The 9,269-nt window shown below is 64.8% G+C and overlaps 2 protein-coding genes across 2 annotated transcripts; one reads left to right on the top strand and one right to left on the bottom strand.

Annotated features, from left to right (window-relative positions):
• The first annotated feature begins 387 nt into the window (after window positions 1-387).
• Window positions 388-4,382, top strand: SHISA4 (shisa family member 4). Its single transcript, XM_063177969.1, has 5 exons — window positions 388-527; window positions 1,586-1,757; window positions 2,769-2,902; window positions 3,718-3,900; window positions 3,985-4,382. Exons 1-5 carry the CDS (start codon window positions 455-457, stop codon window positions 4,029-4,031), a joined length of 609 nt encoding a protein of 202 aa, XP_063034039.1. The 5' UTR covers window positions 388-454; the 3' UTR covers window positions 4,032-4,382.
• A 191-nt stretch (window positions 4,383-4,573) lies between these two features.
• Window positions 4,574-8,066, bottom strand: LOC134430376 (myb-related transcription factor, partner of profilin-like; the record flags this gene model as incomplete). The annotated part of the gene is made up of 2 exons (XM_063178001.1): window positions 4,574-5,574; window positions 7,607-8,066. Coding segments are annotated over 2 exons (987 nt in total), but the record flags the coding sequence as incomplete, so codon positions are not given.
• Between the last annotated feature and the right edge of the window lie 1,203 nt (window positions 8,067-9,269).

Below are 9,269 nucleotides of genomic sequence, written 5' to 3' on the forward strand. Positions count from 1 at the left end.
AGTGGTGCAAGGACGAGCGAAGAGATGGGGTGCAAGAAGAGGGGAAATAAGGGTTTCCGGGGGTTGCAGTGGTGGGGGGCAGTGCCAGAGACGCTCCGGTCCCCGCATTCCCGCCTGGCCCTGCCTGTGCCCGGGGCCGGCGGCGTCGCTCCTCCCGGTGGGGGCGGGCGGGGGCCGGTGGCTGCGGCGGGAGGCGGCGCCGGGGGAACGGGAGAGGGAGGGACACCGGGCAGAAACCGAGCGCCGCCGGGCTGCGGCGTCACTGCGGGCCTGCGCCGGCCCCGCACGGCACCGGACGGCACCGGGAGACGCCGGCAGAGGGAGCGGCCCCGCGGCACCGGCACCGGGCGGCACCAGGACCGGCCACGAGAGCGGCCCCGGTCCCGGTGCCGCCGCGCAGCCGCCGCCCTCGTCCCGGACAGCTCTGAGCGGGGACACCAGGCCCGGCCCCGGGATGGGGCCCGGGGGCCCCGGGAGCGGCTGGCCCCTGGCCGGGACCCTGCTGGTGGCCGTGGCCGCCTCGATGGGTAAGAGATATACGGGAAACAGGGAGGGCCGGGGGACCCGGTGCCACCCTGCGACTGGACACTGTGCCACCATCTGTGACACGGGGATCCCGCTGGGTGGGAGGGACTTCGTGCCACCAGCCGTGACTGTGACTCGTGTCACACACGGCCCCTTTCACCGGGGGTTGCTTGCAACAAAGTGTTCCCCTGGGCACTGTGCCCACTGCCCCCAAACCCTCCTCCCATTTGCCGCTTTCGGGGTGACCCCGGGAGCAGCAGGGACGGAGCCGGTGGCTGACCGAGCCGGGATGCCCAGCCCCGGGGAACCTGGGGGCTTCCCATGGACGAGCCCCGTGCCTCAGTTTCCCCACTTGTCCCTGAACTGCCGTGATCCCATTTTGGGATGTGTGAATAATGCCACGTGAGATTCCCGCAAAGCCCATTTCCGTGGCTGCTCCGGCGCCTCCGGCCGCCCCCGGACCTCGGCCCGCGGCTATTTCTGGGAAGACAGGTGGCTCCGGACAGAAATAGAGTGGGAAGTGCCACTGGAACACGCGGAAGGAGGGGAAGCTAGAGAGATCTGGAGGAATCTGGAGGGATCGGAGAGCTGGGTGGGATGGAGTGGCGTCTGCAAGGGTGTAGGGTTGGATGGAGCCGAGTATGGGGGTACATAGGGGCAGGGTTTGGAAGGAAGTGGAGTGGGATGGGGCAGGGTATGGGGGTACACAGGGGCAGAATGGAGCAGGGTTTTAAGGGATGTGGGGCAGGATGGAGCAGAGCAGGGGTTTGGGGGTACATAGGGACACCATTTGTGGGCCCATGGGGCAGGACACAGGAGGGTATAGGGGATGTGGGGCTGGATATGAGGGGGACAGGAAGCAGCGGGGTATTTGGGAGTGTATAGGGGCATATTTTGGGGATCCATGGGGCAGGACAGACCGGGGTACAAGGGGAATAGGACGCAGTGGGGTACAGGCTGTGCTCATGTGGGAGAGGAAGGGCATGGGGTGCTGCTGATGCCCCTGAGGGTGGTGACGGCCAGGTGCTCCAAGGCCCCGGTGGTGGGTGGCTGTCCACAGTGGCTGGGGGCGAAGACTGCCTGTGGTACGTGGACAGAAACGGGTCATGGCACCCTGGCTTCGACTGCGAGTTCTTCACCTTCTGCTGCGGCACGTGCCAGCAGCGGTACTGCTGCCGAGACCCTCTGCGCCTGCTCACCGAGCGCCAGCAGCGCCACTGCCTTGCCTTCAGGTGCCACAGCCGGGGCTGATGGGGCTGGGGGCTCTCCTGGGCAGCCTGGGTGCTGGGACTGGGGGTGCTGTGCACTAGTACTGGGTGCTGGGGACAGGCAGTTGTACTGGGTGCTGGTCACTCACTGTATGCTCTGGACTGGGCAGTAGTGCTGGACACTGGTATTGGGTACTGGGCAGTGGTATCTGGGCCCTTGCAGTGGGTGCTGGGCACTGGTACTGGGGGTTGGACATTGGTACTGAGCAGCGGCAGTGGGTGCTGGATGCTGGGTGCTCTGCACTGGTACTTGGCGGGGGCACTGGGTGTTGGGCACTGGGCACTGTTACTGGATGCTGAATGCAGGTGCTGTGCACTGGTTCTGAGCACTGGGGAGTGATACTGGGCACTGGGCAGTGCTACTGGGTTGCTAGGCTGTTGGCTCTGGGTGCTGGACACTAACATTGGGTGCTGGGCATTGAGTGCTGGGTGCTGGACACTGGGCAGTGGTACTGGGTGTTGGGTACTGGTACTGGGTTGTTGGTCTCTGGCCAGTGGAACTGGGCATTGGTGCTTTGCAGTGGGTGTTGGGACTCCTACTAGGTGCTGTGCACTTGGTACTGGTACTGGGTGCCAGGCTCTTGGCATTGGTACTGGGTGCTGGTATTGGGTTTTGGGTGCTGGACACTGGTACTGGGCACTGATACTGGGCACTGCACACTGGGGGATGGATGCTGTGGATTGGTCACTGGTACTGGGTGCTGGGCACTGGTTACTCCCACTGGATGCTGGTCACTGGGAGAGGGCACTGGTACAGGGCATTGGCTCTGCGTACTGGGCACAGCTGCTGGGTGGGCAATGCTACTGAGTGCTGACAGCAGTGCAGGACACTGTCACTGGGCATTGGTTCTGGGCACTGGGCGGTGTCACTGGGTGCTGGGCACGGGGCACAGGGCACTATCAGTGGGTGCTGGCTGGGGGTGTGTGCTGCGGGTGCCTCCCTGGCCCTGCTCCCCACGACCGGGGGTCCCACAGCCCCAAGACCATCGCGGGCATCGCCTCAGCCGTGGTGCTTTTCATCGCCATCGTCACCACCATCGTCTGCTGCTTCATGTGCTCCTGCTGCTACCTGTACCAGCGCCGGCAGCACTCCCGCACACCCCTGCAAGGTGCGGGGCTGGGGGGCTGGGATGGGGGTGCAGGAGGATCCTGTAGGAAAAGTGGGTGGAGTGGGGTTGAGGGGGCCTAGAGGATTTCAGGGGGAAGGGGGGTCTGGTGAGGGGCTGTAGGGATGGGGGATGCAGGGTGTGCAGGAGGAGAGGATCAAGAGGGTCCTGCAGGTCAGGAGGTGCAGGGTTAGGAGGACCTGGGGGAATGGGAGGGTGCAGGAATGGGGGATGCACGGACGGGGGTGCAGGAGGAGTTGGTGAATGATGATGCTGTAGGTACAGGGTGGGGGATTGGGGGAGCCTGGACAGAGGCCTGTGGGAATTGGTGTGTGTCTGTGGGCTGTAGGGGTGGGAGGTGCAGGAGGGTCCTGTAGGTAGAGAGTGGAGGGGTTTGGGAAGAGGCAGGGAGGGTGTTGGGGTAAAAGGTGGAAGCTGAAGGGATGAGAGATGAGAGTGAGCAGAAGAATCCTGTAGGTGTGGGGTGGGGGGAATGGTAGGGGAGGCAAAGAGAAGGGCAGCTGTTGGAATGAAGGGGGGGATCAGGAGGGTGGGGGGTGGACTGCAGGAATGAAGGTGTAGGAGGAGGGGTAGGGTACGGGGGTGGGGAGAAGGAGAGGTGCTGAGGTACACGGTGGAGGGATTGTGGGGGGGATGAAGTGGTGGGACTTGAAGGGATGCGGGGGGGAAAATTGTGCATTGTGGTGAGGGTCTGGCTGACACCCCAGCGGCCACCAACCTGAGGGCCACCACCACTCTTAGGCACCATCCCTGTCCCTGTGTCGGGGTGCTGCAGACCTCCCCAATCTCTCCCACAGGCCCGGAAATTCCCCTGTCCAGCTACCACCCCGCAGCTCCCCCAGCTCCCTTCCCCGTGGACCCCAAAGCCGGCCCTACACCTCCCCAGCCTGGCTTCACCCCCATGGCCATGTACCCCCCGCCCGGCCCTGCCGCCCAGTACCCCATGTACCCCTCCGGGCCCCCCGTCTACAACCCCACAGGTGAGCACCGGGGGGGAACGGGGACCCTCCCTATTCCCCGGGGGGCCTGGCGGCCTGGTGACACCGCACCTGCTCCGCCCGCAGCACCGCCGCCCTACGTCCCGGCGCAGCCCAGCTACCCTGGAGCATGAGTCCCCGCGGGGACCCCCGTACCCGCCGCCGGCCAGCGGGGCCGGGCTGGGGACCCCAGGGACCCCCCCTGGCGCCGGGGGGCTGCCTTAGCCAGCGCTGGATCGGGCTCTTCCCGGCCATCCTGCGGTGATCCGGTGCCAGCAGAACAGGGCGGCCCTTGTGCCGCACACTGGGCCCTTTGTGGGCGCCTTCTCCCCCGGCTCCGGGTGCCAGTGGCCCCGAGCAGCCGCGGAGGGGTTCCCGGGGGGTCCTCCGAGGGCCGTGCACCGCTGTCTCCCTGCACACTACCCCCGGATTCACCCCCGGCTCTTCCCTCCGGGGTTGGCATTAAACCACGTCTTGTGCCCACAGCCTGGTGTTGTCTCGGTGATTCTAATGGGGAAAAAAGGAAGGGCAACGCCCCCAAACCCTTCCCGCGAATTGTTATGTGGGGAAACATGAATTCTGCTCTGTCCCTTCTGCTCCCGAGACTTCTCCCTCCCAAAATTGTGTTGGGATGGGTAATTCCCACCAAATCAGCCGCTTGGATGAGCCAGCCTGGAGTGCTGGCCGCCCACTCAGCCCCCGTCACTCAAAACGGAGTGTGAAACCACCCCTGGAATATTTCAGGTGAGAAAACAGTAAATTCTGCGCCGGGATTGAGACTCTGGGCGTGTGAACAATTCCTTTATCCATGCCCCCTCCCCTGGACAGGAATAAGCAGGGGAGGGTGGGTGGTGTGTGACCCCGATGGTTGTTCCTGGTGGGATTCATCCCTGCCAGCACTGCTGGCTAAATCTGGGACCAGAGTCCATCAGTCCAGGAGAACAGCCAGGCAGAGCCGCCTGGAAGGACAAACCGCTGTTCCATCTCCCAGCCCTCTGCATCATCCCCAAAAGCCGTCTGAGGTGCCCGGAGTGGGGGGAGCCAGGGGGGAGCAGCTCCGAGTTTTATTGAAGTGGGATGGACAGGAAAAGAAATAAAAGCAGCGACGTGGGTTCTGGGGTGTGTGTACACAGCCAGCTGCGTGGGAGGCTCAGGATTCGGGGACCCCCCGCTCCCGGAGGTAGAGGTCACGGATTTCGGCCAGGCTGCGGCCGAGCCCGCCCAGCGCCTGGGCGATGCCGCGCAGCACGGCCGCGGTCTCCCGGCGGCTCTCGGCGTATTCGCGGCGGAACGCCCGCAGCTCCTGCACCAGCCGCTCGTTGGACTGCACGAGGCTGAGCTGGGGGCGCTCGGGGGTCCCGTCCAGCCCCCCGGGGGGCCCCGCCTCTCCCGCGCTGCAGTGACTGAGCTGCTCGGCCTCCTGCTCCAACAGCAGACTCGGGAAGTCGGAGCCCAGCGGCTCCTGCGGCCCGCGGAGGTCGCCGAGGGGGAGTTCGGAGGGTGCGGAGCGCGGGGGGCTCCGGCTCCAGCCCTCGCACAGCTCGCTGGGCGGGCAGATGCCGGTGCGGGGCAGCCGACAGTCTGAGCCGCGGCCGGGAGCGCCGTCGGCAGCGGGACCGTGGAAGGGCTCAGTCTTCACCTCCAAAGGCTCCTCCTTTACTGGCTCCTCCTTTACACCTGTGGGACCGAGGGCGAGCACAGGGCAGCTGCAGGGATCTCTCGTGTTCCCGGTGCCCCACGGACCAAGTGACAGACCCTGTTGTCTCCATCCCTGTGCTCATACATCCCCTCTCCTGCACCCAGCCCCAGTTCCATCTATACCTATCTCCATAGTTCCGTGTCCCTCATGATAGTTCAGTCCCTTGTCCCTCTCCTGTCTCCAGTACTCCCATACCCCTGTCCTGATTCTGGTGTCCCCACGTCCCTGTATGGTCCTGGTACCCCCATGTCCCTGCCCCAGTCCACACATATCCCTGTCCTGAACATGGTGCCTCTACGTCCTTGTTTGGTCCTGGTACCACCACGTCCCAGTTCTCACCCCACTAACCCCCATGTCCCTGTTCTGGTCCCAGTACTGGAAGGTTCTTTGTCTCTGTCTTGGTCCTGCCCCATGTCACTGCCCCAGTCCCACCACATCTTTGTCCTGTTCCCAGCCCCTTCTTATCCCTGTCCAGGTCCCAGTACCCTGTGCCTTTTGTCCCTGTCCTAATCCCAGTCACCCATATCCTTCTCCTGATCCTGGTACCCTTCTGTCCTGGTATAGGTGCCCCTGTTACTCTCTCTGTCTCCTATGTCCCTGTCCTGGTCCTCCCAACATCCCTGTCACCTGTCCCAATATTCCATGTTCGTATCCCTTTGCCCTGACTCTGTGTTCCCTCTGTGTCCCTGCCCCACTGTTCCTGCCCAGTCCCTCCATGCACCTGTAGTGGTCCCAGTGTCCTGGTCCTGGTTTTTCCCACATCTTGGTCCCAGTCCCCTCACATCCCTGCTCTGTTTGCCTGGATCTATGTCCCAGTCCCTCCATGTATCTTCCCAGGCCTAGTGATGCCTTAGGATGCCCCCATATCCCTCATGTTCCTGTCCCAATCCTCCATGTCCCTGCCATTGTCCCCTGTATCCATGTCCCTGTCCCCCATGGCATGGCCCCAGTGTCCCCGTCCTGGCCCTTATCTCCTGTGTTCCTGTCCTGGTCCCTCTACACACTTGTCCTGCTCCCAGTTTCTTGCTCCTCATCCCGTGCTCTTGTTCCTGGTCTCCTGTGTCCCTGTCTCAGAACCATGTTTCTGTCCTGGTCCCCTGTGTCCTGGTTACTCCATGTCCCTTTACTGGAGGGACTAGTGCCTCTGTGCCTTTGTGCCTCTGTGTCCATGTCCCAGTTCCTCATGTCCCTGTCCTGATGCCCTGTATCCTGGTTCTCCAGGTGCTGATCCAGGCCTCCTGAGTCTCCATCCCCATCTCCCCATGCACCTGCCCCCGTGTTCTGATCTGGCTGTGTCCCTTTGCTGGTCCTAGTCCCCTGTGTCCCTGCATGCACCTGTCCTGGTCCCAGTGACCTGTTTCAGGCTCAGTTCTCTTGCATCCAAGTCCCAGTCACCCATGTCTATGTCCTGGACCCTCACATCTTGGTCACAGTATCTCCATGTCACTATCGTGGTCTCCTGTATCCCGATCCCCTCACTTCCTGGTCCCCCTGTGTCCCTCTTCCTCCCAACCTCTCCCAGTCCCAGTGGCCCTGTGTCTGTGTCCTGGTTTCCCATGTCCATGTCCTGGTCCTGCATGTTCTGGTGCTGGTCCTCGTCTCTCTTGAGACCAGGGTTAGATTGGATACTGGGGAGAAATTCCTCCATGCATATGTCCTGGTCCCAGCGTCCCTATGTACCTGTTGCTTGCCCCACTTCCTAAACCCATTTCTCCATGTCCCATTCCAACTCATCCATGGCCCCCATTTCGTCCCCCATCCCGGTCACCCAGCAAGTCCCTGCCCCATGTCTGTCCTGGTTCCTCATGTCCCTGTCCCACCATATACCTGTGCTGGTCCCCGCCGGAACGCGGTCCCAGCACCCCCGCGACCCTGCCCCGCTCTCCCCGGTCCCAGTCCCGGTCCCGCATGTGCGTGTCCATGTCCTCCGTGCACGTGTCTCCACTCTTCCGTCCCGGGCCAGCACCCTCGTGTCCCTGCCCTGTCCCGTGCCGCTGCCCGCGCACTCACCGTGCTGTGCCGACCCCTCGGCGCTGCGCATCGAAGGCTCGGTTCCGGCGGCGCTGCGAGGACCCCAGACGGGGGCGGGCCCCGCTCCGGGCTCGGCCGCGCCGTTCCCGTTGCTCCCGTTATTCCCGGTGCTCCCGGTGTTCCCGTTCCTGGCGGCAGCCCTGCCGGCCGGGCCCTGCCGCTCCAGCCGGTGCCGGCTGATCTTGTCCCCGGCGCGGCGGCGCAGCCCCCGCCAGCGGTTCTTCACCTCGCCGATGTCGCGCTGGTGGCGGCCGGCGGCGTTCACCTTGTGCGTGATCCGCCACCAGATCTTCTGCTTCTCGTACGCGTTCACGGTACCGGCGGCGGCGCCGAACAGCAGCGGCTCGTACCGGAGCACTTCGCTCATCAGCACCTCCAGCTCCTGCAGCGTGAAGTTCGGCTTCCGCTTCAGCAGCCCCCGCCGCGCCCCGCCGCCGCCCGCCGCCGCCATGCTCCCCGCCGCCTCCGCCGCCTCATGCCGCCACCCCGCCGTCCATCGCCGCCGCCGTGTGCCCTGCACCGGTTCCCCGGTACTAAGCGGGGGAAGCGGAGCCCGAGACCCCCGGCAGCCCCCGTCGGGCGCTGCCGCAACCGGATCCGGGACGGACCGGACGGGCCGGGGCTGCACCGGGCCCCCTGCCGGCCCCGCCGCGCGCCGCTCCGCCCCCGGTGCGTTAACGGCGGCCCCGGTGCGACAGCGGCGCCCCCTGCCGGCCCCGCCGCGCACAGCAGCGCCCCCGGCTCGGTAACGGCGCCCCCTGCCGGGCGCGCTCCCTCCCCATCGGGGGCTGCGCCGCCCCGCTGCGCCCCGGCCCCCCGGTTTTAGTGACGCCGTCGGTGCTCGGGAGACGGCCCTGGTGCTCTCACCCCCGGGCCGGCCGGATGCTCGGTGTGGGATGTCCCAATGGCCCCGTGGTGCCCGCGTTAGCAGGCGCCGCCCCAAGGGGCAGGAGGACCCCGTGATGCGGATACTGCTCCTCCCGCTGGGGCCACGGCTTTGCGCGGCTGCAGAAATGTCCCCCAACACGGCGTTTCACCTCTACCGGGAGCCGCCTCTCAGCCACGCATGTGGGTGTCCCGGAGCAGGGAGAGCCTCCCGGGGGACACCCGTGTGCTGCTGCATCCCAAAACGGCCCTCGCCCCGTGGTGCCAGGGGGAGAACAGTTCTGGGTGACCCCAGGGGTTTGGGGTGCTCAGTTTTGGGGTCACCCCGGAGTTTTAGGGTGACCCTGAGGCACCCAGTTCCGGATTTTACCTTGGAGTTTGGGGTGACCCTGGGGCTGCCCCAGGATTCCCAGTTCTGGGTGTACTCAAAGGGTTTTAGGTGACTGTGGAGTGGTCCTAGGGTGTTCAGTTCTTCATGACTCCAGAGTTTTGGGGTGTCTGCATGGCTCTGTGTGCCTGGTTGTCTGCGTCCAGCAGCAGCAGGGTGCCCCATTTGGGGGGTTTGGCTGTCTCACTTGGGGGGTCCTGGGTGCCCCATTTTCAGGGGTTCTGAGTGGGTGACGAGGGACACCCAGACTGGCTTGTCCAGGTGGTCCCAGGGTGCCCAGTTCAGGGTGGGCTATGGGTGTGGGAGAGGGAAAAGCTGCCCCTGGCTGAGGTTGCTGACTCCATTCCCAGACAGCCCCTGCACCTCAAT

Source organism: Melospiza melodia, chromosome 28 (assembly GCF_035770615.1).
Source record: "Melospiza melodia melodia isolate bMelMel2 chromosome 28, bMelMel2.pri, whole genome shotgun sequence".
Taxonomy (NCBI): Eukaryota; Metazoa; Chordata; class Aves; order Passeriformes; family Passerellidae; genus Melospiza; species Melospiza melodia.

What these genes read in the sequence shown, in the direction of transcription:
- SHISA4 (XM_063177969.1), top strand. Translation starts at nt 455, where the DNA reads ATGGGGCCCGGGGGCCCCGGGAGCGGCTGGCCCCTGGCCGGGACCCTG. An exon ending in GGCCGTGGCCGCCTCGATGG is followed by an intron (nt 528 to 1,585) that starts GTAAGAGATATA and finishes GGCTGTCCACAG; the next exon opens with TGGCTGGGGGCGAAGACTGC. An exon ending in CGCCACTGCCTTGCCTTCAG is followed by an intron (nt 1,758 to 2,768) that starts GTGCCACAGCCG and finishes GGGGTCCCACAG; the next exon opens with CCCCAAGACCATCGCGGGCA.